At 44.9% G+C, this 13,965-nt stretch overlaps 1 protein-coding gene across 1 annotated transcript in view; it reads right to left on the reverse strand.

Annotated features, from left to right (window-relative positions):
* slco5a1 (solute carrier organic anion transporter family member 5A1) overlaps positions 1–13,965 on the reverse strand; it is a gene marked incomplete at both ends in the record, with an annotated part of 30,046 nt that overhangs the window by 11,081 nt on the left and 5,000 nt on the right. Inside the window, 2 exons of the mRNA XM_079181300.1 lie at positions 1,624–1,844; positions 1,951–2,083. Coding sequence (XP_079037426.1) covers positions 1,624–1,844; positions 1,951–2,083 — 354 coding nt within the window. The remainder of the gene's footprint in view (positions 1–1,623; positions 1,845–1,950; positions 2,084–13,965) is intronic.

Here is a 13,965-nt window from a genome sequence, read left to right on the forward strand (position 1 = left end):
TATATAAAAGCCTTAAATAATTAGTCAATCAGCAGAAAATGTATCGCCAGTTATCTTAATAATCGATCTGGTTCTAGCTTCTCAAGTTTGAGGATTTGCTGGACAAAATCAGACATGTGAGGATGTCACCTTGGCTTGGAACATACTTGACAAGCAATTAGTCGATACATTTTTTTCCGATTTGTTTGATACCATCCATCAGGAAGTTTAAACATTGAGAATGAAAAAGTGGGAGTTGAGTCACACCTTATTTGAAAGTACTCGCTGAAACTACTTTTGTAAAATATCTCTTTGCTTCACGGTATCGGTCGGGTATCTGCCACTGAAATATAATTGTGATATAACATGTGGCTCATCTATACTAGTAGAAAGAAAGAATTGCTTGCAAACAGCAGTTGTCCAAGGTCTGCTACACTCTATAGTCAAACGTGCGTCCCTGACGTGCATTACTGAAAATATTCAGTGTTGGCATTTTTCAGTGTTTGCTGATGATCAGAAGTGAAAAAAAAAAGAAAATCCTCGATGAAAACAGCTTCTTCACACATTTCACTGAAAGTGCTGAATTTGTGCGATGGACAAAACACAAAGCTCAATAGAAGGACACGCACAGCACTATAATACATTACAGATCCAAACATTGAAGTGCCTGGGTCGGCAAAATTGGCCATCGTTTGCACAACAGCCCCAAACATCCTGCTGGGACGAGTAAAACAGCAGGAGAGCCGCTGGTCTGAAAAAAAGCTTTAATGCATTCATGGTTGCTTTTCGTGTTATCTGCTCTCCCAGACTAATCCTGCTCCGGGGAAAGCACATAAGCATAATTCTGTGAGTATACACCCATTTAAATAAATATTAAAATTCAATTTAGTTGTCTTGCGTATAATAAAGAGTGTGAGAGCAAACATGCACTCTACAGTTTTGCTTTGCTGCTTAAGACTCTCTACTCCTGTGTGGGGAAACGTGACTGAGTTCCCCTGAGAGCTCATTTAAGAGAGAGAGAGCGGGGTGTGTGTGTGTGTGTGTGTGTGTGTGTGTGTGTGTGTGTGTGTGTGTGTGTGTGTGTGTGCGCGAGCTGTCTAGCTGAAAAATAATCAGACAAGAGGAAGCTGGGAAACACTGGAGCAGAATAGAGCTTAACCAGGGGGCTCTTCCAGGGAAAGCCAGGAGATCCCTGGTATATCTGACTCAGAGAAGAAGAAGAAACGCTCTTAAACCATTTCAAATGTTCCCAATTTTATGTTTTTTATTCTAACTGAAGAACTCCTGATTGTTTGAGAAGTATAATGTCAAAAGGCGACTGTCCTAAATTTGAAATCAAACAGCAAGTTCCCCAACTGACAGGAATTATTTATGACTTTAAGCCATGTTTGCTATTAATCTACTAAAGTAAATAGAACCACGTGTTAAAAACTGCCCGTGTTTAAAGTGAATCCCTGCTTCCGGCCTCCTCTGTCACAGATCAATAACATCTTCTAAAAGGAGATCTCAACGGAGCTTCCGCTGTTAGATAAAATGACTAATCCTGGCCATTGATGGCATCACGGGGATCACAGTTCCTTTATGTCGGGTACTCGCAACACCTCCAGAGGTGGAAAGGGAAGGCTGATATTATCCGTTTCTCACCTTTGATGTCCTTTCCAAAGCCCATGGAGGAGGAGACGTTCTTGTCTTTGCTACTGGACTTTTCCTTCATCACGTCGTCGTCGCTGGACACGTCGCCGGGCGAGCCCATCTTTTTCTTCTTCTTCCTCTTTTTGTGGCGCGGGGGAAGCTTTTTGGGGAAGGCAAACATGGGAAAGATGACCAGAAGCATGGCTACGGCACACAAGAGAAAGCCGCTCCACCTGACGGGGAAGAAAGGACAGTTGGGTTGTGAAGACACTTGAGGACAACATCGTTGCACGAGAAACGCACCTAAGGGATCGGGCAATCGTACGGGTGTATATTTACCAGTTGCCAACGAAGCGGGGGTCACTCTGATCAATGTTCACGACCGTTTTGGGGTCGACGTAGAAGCCGATGAGGACGCCTCCCAGCAGGTAGCCAGCTGCAGGTCCCAGAGCGCCCATCACGTACATGATGGCTGGAAGAGTCACAGAGAGAAGCAATCAGAAACTTCTAGAACATCAAACACCCTTTAAACTAGAGCTACTAGAACTCATTTGTACATTTTGATGAGCATGATGTCTACATTTACTCCCATTATTAAAAACAGGACGACTTTGTTTCAGAGCAAGTTTGTTCAACTTCCTTCATTACTACTCTTAATGACCCACTGTAAACCGTTTAAATCGGACCCGTGGGTGCTGCTCATTACCCCTGATGCATCGTCCACCACATTCAGAACACCTCCACCGAGATCAGTGGGAACTCTCCACCGGCCCCGAGGTCATTTCTCACGGCTTTTGAAGCGTCTGTAGCAGTCGGCCTAAAAGCTCCGGAGGTCTCGCGCTGACCGGAGGGCCCGCCGGCAGCTCTCCCACGCCAGCAAGTGGGGTGAAACATTAGCCCTCGGGGGCTCTCGGGACCCCTCACTGGAGGTGAACAAATCACACTCCGGTCACTTTGCCGCAGGAAGGGAAAAACTCATTAAAGTTAGATAACCTCCGTTGGACAAGTGGAAAAACCTCCTGTGGACATCCAGCAGAGACGAGAGTCAAAGCCATTTACTAGCTGTAATCAGGGGGCAAACTTTCTATAATTACACCTGGAACATTGCTGCTAGCCGTCAGGGTGTGTGAGAGTGTGTGTGTGTGGGGAGGAATCCGCTTTTTACGATGTGTGTGTGTGTGTGTGTGTGTGTGTGTGTGTGTGCGCATATGCATTAAATGTTTCCGTGAATGACTCATTCACAAGTAGACTGAGCAGTTATTTTTCCAATTTTCACTGGCGAGATGTCTACAAACCACCATATCTGCCAAATTACATAACAAATGCACACACACACACACACTTCTCCATCAACAAAGTTATATTTTCTCAGAATGAAACCTCAGAAGCCATTTCAGCCACCCTGCCAACATTTGCATATAGCATACCTACATCACAGGATGGTTGCATCTTTTACTGCCGTCATATTTTCATCCCAACACTTTGAGTGCTTTTGGAAATCAATTTGTCCCTGGACGTGGCCAACAGAGCACATGTTAACTCCTATAGTGCGGTTCCAACAACGTCCCAAAGCTCACATCCTTATCTACAGTTAATTAAATTATAGCTTCTTTAAACAAAAACTATTAGGGAGTGAAAGAGAGGAATATATTGCTGTAAGAACAGAAGGCCCTCCAACAAATCTTATCAGCCTGAATAGGACACACGAACACACACACACACACACACACGTCTATGTGTATACACTTAAAAATACATTTGGCAGTTTCATACCTATAAATCTAGCAGACATGAATCCCTTCTCTAAGCAGGTGTCCCTCCCTCTTTCACTTCCCTGTCCCTCGCATATCCTATTTCATCGTTGTAACTCCTTTCACTGCACCATTTCTCATATCCTGCTGGCTGAGAGAGCCAATTCCCTGTGGCAGTCAAACAGCTACACAATGAAACCGGAGAAATTACCCACCAAAAGACAATAAACAATTAATTACAGCCGGCAAGAGGTCATATCTTATTATTTCAATCTTGAAAATAAATTTTAAAAAGTCTCACAATACCTGAGCAGGTGAATCACGCTCTTGTGGTAAACGGCTAAATCATTTTGAAAAATCTATAACGCACAGAACATGGTCCATAACAGAAAGGCTGTCTGACCCTACCCGTGCCCCCAAATATAACACACCATCATTTAAACACACCCTGGCTTCAACCAGATACACCGGGCCCAGCCGTTCACTCGTTAGGCAAAGGTTGAGCGCCAAGCGTGGTCCTTTGGTTGCCCTTTAATCTCCATCATCCCCCATATTTCATCCCCCCTTTGGGTGATTGTGTAAGCGCCTGTCTCGCCACTCCATCCATGACGTTAACAGCGCTCATGCCCGATTGGAGGACGAAGGGGGTCGTAAACTGAGCCCGGATCCGTCGCCCTACGCTGCCCGCGTGGCACCGAGCCGTGATATTCAGGGATGAAGGGATTGGAGGGCAAGAGGGCGGCGGCGGCCGGGCTGAAGGGCGGCCAGGGCAGAGCCATCGGATTGAGGAATATGCTGGCACAGCAGCAGCGCTCCATCACACGCACACATGCGGTCGCAGACGTCAGCTGAGCACAGGGGGGTGAACGCCAATGTGACGCGCATGACGGGTTCACCTCAATTACGCAACACACCTTTACCAGCAGCACGTGAGGGACGACGCTTTACAGGCTTCATAGGACTTTCTACACGTGTGGCGGTAATGCATTAGTGGCTCTCCAATGCAGTTATTGGCTTTCCACTCTTACGTTATACACAAAGTCAGCATCTAAACCATCTACGTGACTATTCAGCCCGACTTTCAATACATTTTGGTAATTTTATGCGGACTTTGCTTTATGCATGAGACATGCATGAAAAGACACCAATTGAAGATGAAGCCACAGAGCGTGAAAATGTTACAGGCAGAATCCAATATCAGCAACGAGATATTATTGTTTATTGCACAGGAAAAAAAAACAAAAAATACACAAAAGAAGCATCACAGCATTAATTACAACTCAGTGACTTTACTGTGAAGCAAGGTCACTCCCTCCCTGCATATTAAATACACACACGAATGCTTAAAACGTGCGTGCACATGGACATGTGACAGGGGCATCATGGGTAAGAACGGTTAGAGAGTTTTATAGTGCATCGTTGACCTCAATTTAGAGTTTCCGGTCCATTATTTGTGAGGGATGGAACACGGCGGTGTCAGGAGGAGGAGATTTACTCAACAATACTCCAGAAGCAGGAAGGCAATATAGAGGGGATATAAAAAACTGATAAATGGAAAGAAAATTGGCCAGGAGAGAAAGCGGAGACAAAAAAAGGAGAACAGATGAGGCGGGATGAAAACGGCGAGAGCGATGGAACATAAAGAAACAGAAGGAGGGAAGAGAGTCGGTGGCGACTGATCCGGCTGTGTAACAGAGTGTAAAGCTTGCTCAGCAACAATCCCTCTCATATCTAACCTTCGGGGACCAGCGCTGCTCTGTTGTCTCCACTCTGCCTCCTCCCGACTCTCCGTCTGTATTCATGAGCTGCACTGACTCATTCGGAGCTCGTAGGAATGAATGAGGGTGAGTCGGAGAGAGGAGAAGAGTGGCAGCAGAGAGGCGTTGATATGAGGCATGACTACAGGAAGGGAGAATGCCCAGGTGGCTGCTGATGCTTTCTAATTGGTGTAAATATCGTCACTGCAGATCCATTGTATATTAATGTGTTTCTGTTAGCAAGCAATTCTTTTCATATACAATGAATTTCACATTTCTTTGGGATTGTTTTGATATCACAATATAGTGAAATGCTCTTCTCAATTTTCCACAGCCTGAGGTCAGCTTGATTGCCCAATACAGCCCAAAACTCATAAGATATTCAACTTACAGCTATGTAAAACTAAAAAGCAGCATTTAAGAAGACTGACATTTTGGCGTACTGTTTAATTGATTACTCCTTTCAGGTTTACAGTAAGTCTTAAGTCTTGCAACGGAGCAACTTCCCTTTCCTGAAACAACTCCTGCACAGAATTGCAAGGAACTCTGGGATACACGGCACCCAGCGGCTTCAACTGTTGCCGTGGCTGCGAATGGAATTTCAGGCGTAACAATAAAATGTCATCTGTAACGTCTGTCTCCCTCCCTCTCCCTCCCTCCCTCTCTCCTGACCTTCTGTTCTCCTCACCCCTCACCCTTGAGACGCAGCCGGAGCGGAGCAGAGGATGGAAGGGAAGAGAACGCAGAGCAACCGGACCCGATGAGGAAGCACATTGCACCTAATGAAGCGGCTCCCGGGTGGCCAAACTCATTAGCACAGATTAATGATTTGATTTCATCACGCAGACAAAATAAAAAGGACGGGACGTTCACTGCCTTGTCGGAACACTGCAGGGTTGAAAGGTTGAGGCGAGGCACTTTTATCACATCTGTAACTCCACACAAACTGGATTCGAGCACGTGTATGTGTGAGAGTGTGTACGTGTCTATGTTTACATGTAGGCCATGTGCAGTAAGTCTCATTTGTGTTCCGATTTTCTGCAATAAAAGGCTGCAGAGCTATGAGCCTGGCTCTCTGTAGACAATCAATTATGTCGCGGCCCACCGGGCTATTAGCCTCCAAAGCTCAGTCAGGATGGCAGGCAGCAACACAACTACCTTGGATTTGTATTCAGTGGGCGACGCCAGCGAACCAATCTCTAAAAAGATTCAATCAAACGGTCTTCTCTGCATTATTCAAGGGGCCGTGTCATGTTGATTTATGCAACATTATGCCTCACACGTTGCCCATTCGCTCTGACGTGGGGTAATCCATTTCCACATCTGCCGCGTGACAGAAACAAATCTAAATGAGCTATTCCGCTTTATTTAATAACATCCTCTTTATGCGACACGTCAGCACACACGACTCACATCGCTGCAGCGACTCTTTGAAAGAGTGACGCTGCAGGTGACGGGCTGTGTGACGGACGATCGGTGCGCCTGTGAAAAAGGACGAAAAGAGAGGGACAGTGCTCCATGTATCCCTGTGTTACGGGGGGGGGGATCAATTCAGTCATGTGACCTCACCCCCTGAAAGACAAGAGGAGGAAAAAAAGACAATGAAACGGGGGGGGGGGGGGGGGGGGGGGATGACAGCATTGTCATGGCAACTTGCTGACACGGCAGTGTCTTCTTACAAGTCCTAACCTTACAATTTTACCCAGAGGGCATGCACGGGAGCTGTGGCCTCACACACACACACACACACACACACACACACACACACACACACACACAGACAGTAGCATTAATATGCCTTTGTTATCTAGATGACACCCATACACAACCTTCATGCAACAATGTGGAGCAAAAAGCATGTTTTCTTGATTTTCCGTGGAAAGCTAGTGCGTTGATCGTCTCATGTTGCATCACGTTCTGTACTGATGATCAATCGGACGCTATTTCAGGTCGTTAATTGTCTCATCGTAGCCTCAAATGTGAAAGCGGATGAGTGGGTTTTTTTATTAGTTAGAAAGGAAGCATCAATCAGAACACAGACAGCCAACCAGTCTGAAGTGTGTGGAGGTGTGTAGCAGTTATTCTGTAGCAGCCGGGTGTCATTTGCATGTTTTTAATGAAGGTAAACACGGCGGACGGCCGTGCATAATGGCACTGTGCTCTGGCAGGCTGTAGTTGCAGATGTATCAATATATTGGTCCCGTTGCCTTCAAATATTTTGCGCGGATTTAAGAAGATTTTCATTCAGTATAAAGCAGCAGTATATGACACATGCATTACACATCACTCATATTAATTCAGAGATAAATGGAGACCGATTTACCGACGTTCATGCTTTCACCACATTCAAATGATCGCTCATAGCGGAGATTGCACGATTGTGCTCCTGCATTAAGCATCAGGTCTATATGGTCTATAATGGTCTATATGGGTACTTGTACAAGTGCTTCACTGCTATAGAATAAGAACCATCAGGGAGGGACTCAAGAGGAAGTCAAGAGAGAGGGTGTGAGAGGGTGTGAACAGAAAAATAGGCGATGATTGAAGTGTGATTGAAAAAAAAAAGACACCGTTACAGTTTCCATCAAGTAAATCAACATAAACCCAACTACACTAACTCAAAGATATGGACAGAAAAGCGTGTACAACACACACATTATAGTGGCCATAATAAAGTAAAACACACACCAGCACATATTTAGGCACAGGCTGGTGGAAACCAGACAAAAAGCTGTGTAGCCACACACAGCTCCAATAAGGTGTTAACAAGTCAAGAAGCAGTTTTCTGCCATGAAGTGTTAAACCGGCAGATATCGTCACAGCAGCGTCAGGCAGGCACACCAGTATGTGACTGCATGTGTGTGCATATTGCAATGAAACAGTTTGAACTTACTATAAAAGACAATATCTGTTCTATTCTGGAAAACCCTGCTTTCCTTTAACTGTAAATTATTGTTAAATGGTCCAAAATGATGAAATATAATTGCATCTCAGGGTTAATAAATAATATTATATAGCATGGTAATTTTGGTTTTTAATATTTTAACATTTTGGTTAACATTTGGAATGTTTGATTACCAGACGGCTTGAACGTAGCGACGCATGATTTAAGGGTTAGTGTGTGATACTATTCATTAAAATGACCGCAATGACCAAACAGGCGGGAATATAATCTACTCGTGCATTCATAATCTGATGATATTCATGTAACACTTTATAGTAGAGTACTACTAGTCAATGAAAACAGTGCTGGCGTCCCACAGGTCGGAACAGTGGGTGGTAAAAGGATGAGATCAGAATGAAATGTGGGCAGGTGGATCAAGTACAGTAAAGCACTTTGATCCCGGTATGCAGGCGGTACAGACAGAAGCAAACGAACAGCAACATCAAAGCTGACTTTGGAAAAATCAGCGTTCAGGCCACCCATCAGGCTTTTGAACCACTGTACCTCCGGGCGTTACCGTTATAAGCCCCTTCAGCAAAAGACATGACTTATCACAAGGGGCACAAAGGACTTAATCTGCATCTTAAGTCTGCTTTTCACATCCCCCCCCCCCCCCCCCCCCCCCCCCCCCCCTTGCGTTATTCGGCGATACCCCAAACTATGACCCGGTGAACTCGTCTCCCATCCAGATGTGCCGAGGTGCATGAATGAAGTTGTACTCTACTGTACGCGCTCCACTGGAGAGATGTGACTTTTCAAAAGAAATTGTGTCGTCTCTTTTGTTATGGTTTATCTCAAAGCTCTTCACTGCAGGAGAGAAAATGCCCAAAGCTTTGTCACAGTACAAACAAACCCAAAAGTGTAATAACATTTGCATGCAAGCTGCTGTACTTCCCTTGCAGGGGTTCCCCAAGCTCACTTCCCTAAATCAAATATTTAGAAATAAAGAGAAAAGAGAATTTTCTTCATCTCTGGCTGCTCCACTGCTGCAGGAGGGAGGCTACGGCGCAGCCAGTCGGCGAGTCAACGCTTCGTGCGTTTCCTCGATATTGATAGAATTAACCGTTTTAACCAGATGTGATTCAGCCAGTCAGCAAAGACGAGGCGGCTGTACCCGTGAGCCTCATCAGTTGCCGCTCTAGCGTGCAAGGCTCTCCTGAGGGACCCCGGTACGACGTCTGCGCGCGTCACAAGGGTCACGGATCCCGACTCTGATGCAAAATGACCGTTTTCTGCTGATTCTGATGCTGGCGTCAGGCTTCTGGTCCTGCACTGACAAGCAGAAGAAACCACAAAAGCTGCTGCCGCTGCTAACTTCTGTCAGTGTACACTTAAGGGACTGAGGGGCTGCGGTTGAATGCGAAGAAATCTAAATGGCAAACGGGCAAAAATCTGGGATCGTAGGGATGGAAGGAGAACACAAACCAGGCCGTGGGACTGAGCCTCTAAAGCCATCTCTTAACTTCTCAGTTTAGAGGACGCTTTTCAAATCAAATTTGATCAAGTGTGGGTTCCTTTTTTTTTAAATAGTGGGAGCATTTTGTTTTTCTTGGTGACTGAAATGTCCCAATCGTTGTTCTTGTATATTTACTGATTGATACTGATGGTGATAAATTGTAAATAGACATTGATTCCTACATAGTTTTGTATAAATGAATGAGTAAATAACTACAGTTTTAGATAAATAGTTGACTCTCTATAAAGTTTAGAATAATATTTTCTCTGATTCTTCTCTAATATGAAAATACTATTTGCACATCATGTCCATTATTTATGAACATACTATACAATATATTGAGAATCAGGCAAGAAAATTGTAGTCGCTGCCGCTCTAGTTTTAGTTCTATTTTCAATGAACTCGCGAACGGGACGGGATTCATTCTTCCGGGATTGGAACAAGACGTGATTTTATTATTTATTTTTTACAAGCGATTGTAAGGGAAGAGAGAGAAACATCCACCCTAGTGTCACAGTCGAATGTTCTAGAATGAAGGTTTGCTGGAGTACACACTAAAAGCATGTATTATTCTCAGCCTGTAGAAAACAGCACTGTACGTACTTGCCATTTTAAAAACACGAACCAGTGAAGACGGTTGATGCGATGTGATTTTACCGTCACGTTACATCCTGTTTACACCAGCTGCTGGAAAGGTATTTTTGTGAATAACGTGCACAAAAGGAATCCTACGTTGTTGTCAGTCAAGAGGAGAGAAGTTCTTACCATCTATGCCAGCGTTATTTATCAGACAGCTGGAAATGTATCTCACTCTCTCTTCCTCACAATCCCCCCTTGTGACAGGCCAACACCACCAACACAGCTCTCTTTAACTGGCTTACTGATGGAATGTCGTCCAAAGACTGGGCCTAATTTCTTTGCGCCTCCGCCCTTTTATACGACTTCATTTTTTAAATATCTCTCACACACTGCCACATTGAGTAAATCCTATTGCTCTATACTTAATTGTCGAATCCATCATCTTTAGTGGATTTTCCTTATAATACATCTTTCTTTGTGAATCTTACTCCCATGCCTTTAACAGAATTTGAGCAAATACACAATTTCTATTCTATTCTTGATGAATTGCTTCTAATGGAAGGGCAGTTCCAAGGATTTTCACAATAAAAGCTTCTATTTAGACAAGTTCGGGTCAGTATCTTGCAAATTTACAGATCATGATGCACAGGTACGCCAACAGGCAGGAACAGAGGGTCCACTGTTATTTTGTCCCCCATTTCTGGACACGCTGTTAAATCAACAAATTGCTGGTCTAGGTTCGGATTAGTCATCCGATTTGTGAGATTAAAGGCACAATGAAGGTTCATAAAAGGCATTTCCAAGTGAAAATTGACCACACTGTAGCTTCACAGCTTCATCAAACCGTTGGAGTCATTGTGGAGAGGAAGACTGAGCGTTTACCTCCATTGGTTGACGGAAACATATGCAGATATTATGCCTAAACTTGCTTCATTATAAACTTCTGATCAAAACTGTTCCAGCCAATCCGAGGGGATCCTTACATTACCTCTCGCCAAAACACACACACACACACACACACACACACACACACACACACACACACACACACACACACACACACACACACACACACACACACACACACACACACACACACACACACACACACACACACACACACACACACACTGCTGGAGTGCCGTCACCACTTTGTGTGTCCGTGCATTCATAATGTTCCAGCATTGGAGAGGGTTGCAGATAATCTTTCAGCTGATGAGGGGCCGTGAAAGGGACATCTGGGCCGAGGGGCGCAACCACATTATACTTAGGCACCGAGTGCGTGTGTGTGTGTGTGTGTGTGTGTGTGTGTGTGTGTGTGTGTGTGTGTGTGTGTGTGTGTGTGTGTGTGTCTGAATCCATTTGAGTAGGGAGTACGGGGCTTAGGTGTTATGCCAAAAGCTTGCACCTGCAGCTTTTCAGCCTCTCTCATTCAGACATGGCACAGCAATCTGGTTCAACCCTCATCTTTGGCCAGAGCCAGGAATGTGGCCGATTCATCAGTTTTACCCTCTTCTGTCCAATTCCAGCACCAGCTACACCTCAAGAGGAAAACAAACAAGAACGATGGCTCCATTCTAAAACATTCAGCTCATGCCTTTACAACTGCTTTTTTATGCCTGCATGCGTGTCCTGTGTGAGCTGCATTCCTTTGGCAACAGTGAGAAAATAGTTTCCACTGGTATCTTGAAAGGATAACAGGCTAAACGATTATTAATAGCCGGGTTTATGTGATCTTAACCATTAATCTGGAACACTTTGAAGACTATTGGTGGGAATATAATTACTGTGGCAATTACATGCTGCTTTCATTCACCGCGCCTGTTGTAAACGCGGGCCAGAAGAGACCTGTTCTGCAGCAGAGGTGCCTCCCCGCACACACTGTGGCACAAGTGTCTGAAGCCGGCCTCGCCGTTGACGGGTCACACTTCTCTGCAGTCTCTCCGCACGGGCACAGACGTTTGAATACCGCTGCATGCTGGTACAGGAAAAGCAACACAAAACACTTGCTCCTGCAAACACTTGTGCTCACGCTCAACAACCCACTAAGCCCCAAACCTCACCCACCCCCAACTGCAGGTGCACACACACACACACACACACACACAGGCAGCTCTAAACAGCTGCTCTCTCACCCTCAACGGTCTTCCAACAACTAGGCCCCCCAAAAATGTAGAACACACAGCTACAGGAACAAAATCCTGATAGAAAATTAGCATTAAACTAGCGGGCTTTTATGTAAAATGACCATAGTACCTGTTTAAGGCTATTAAAAGAACGCTACAGTGTAAAACTTTTCTCCCAAACATCCCACAATAACAAGCAAACTCGGTCAGCTAACATAAGTGGACGACTCTTGTCAAAACACTGTCTGCCCAATGAGCAGTGTCGCAGTTACACGTTAGCCTATTAGCCCGAGTTATGTAACGCACAACCAGCTTAACGCCACATTTAGAGGCATAACAGAGCTCGGCGGAGCCGCCACAGCAGACAGAAGAATGTGCACGGTGAAATCCGCCGGTCACTAGAAAAACAGCTGAAGGTCAGAAGGGGACAAAAAACCTCCACGCAAAAAGGACAACCAGTGAAAAGAAAATGTGAATGAATCAAACAAATGCTCTAGTTTTCTCACCAATGTCGCTCTAGTTAGCAAATCTGCGTGGATGTCCATGTCGAGGACCGTATTTATTGATATTATCCTCAAATTTGTGAACAATAATACGTTTTTTTTGTGCTCAACATGTTCTTACACTTATGTAAATGTCATTAATACCAGCGGCCCCCTCCTCCATTATGCTCCATCTTTGCAGCAAAGGGGTCAAGGAGAACAATAGCCAGTCCACTGCTCTGAGGGCACAACACTAGGGCGGAGGGGGATTTTTTTTCATTTCTGTAGGAAAACAAACACCCGACAGGCTGAATCGACTCGGAGGGCGGGCTGAGCCGAGCAGATAAGATGAGGCACGGAGGGGGATGTAATTGAGCTCGACGTGGACGTACAGGCCGTGTGTGTTCACTATGTGCGACCACTTGATTCCAGAGAGAGTTGATGCAGGTCAGATATGTCTATTCTAGGAATCTGGTGCTTAATAACAACCGTATCCTCTGTTCCGATAGGACATACTGCACCGCTGGCGACAGATAACACATCTGTACTTAGTGACAACAACTCATTTCCTGACTGGACACAACAGGCAAAAAGGGGATGGGCATGTTTCTCTTCACGACGCTGATTAGTTCACTTCAGAGACGATACACAGAGAGGCCGCAGGTTTTTTCAGTGATTTCAGCCAGAAATGTAAAGTGAGAAATAAAAATAGAATGCCTTTTGCAAGTAAGATGGTGGTACTGTAATTTGTCCACATTGACCGACATGGTTCAGGTAATTATGTAATCACCCCCCCTGACACTCGATAATTAGGCTTCATGGCTTCGTGGGTAGGAAGTGTCTGCCAGCCTGAGCATTTTGCTCTTACTGTAGGACATCTGGCCAAACACATAAACCACTCAGCCAGAGCATCAATCAGTCAGAAAATATGAATCATGCTTTATTTTCCAAGCAGATTTCTAACGTGTTAAACGTCCAAAAACACACGAGAATAAACAATCCCCCCTTGCAGTGTTTCGATGCAGTCCCAATTGAACCGCCTCAAAAGCTATTTGGGGGCATTATTTAATCTCAAGTCTTAACCACAGCCAACAACAGCCAGGGATCAAGGCAGATTTGGTAGAACAACATGGACCAAAGAGCCAGCGGGGGAACAAAGAAAAATAAATTCCATTTCTTTCCTGCATAGCTTAAAACAAAAGGTTTCTCAGAATTCCTGCGATCACGAAAAACCTCTTGCGGCGTTTCCCCAGGAACCT

This window comes from Pholis gunnellus (genome assembly GCF_910591455.1).
Source record: "Pholis gunnellus genome assembly, chromosome: 20".
NCBI lineage: Eukaryota > Metazoa > Chordata > Actinopteri > Perciformes > Pholidae > Pholis > Pholis gunnellus.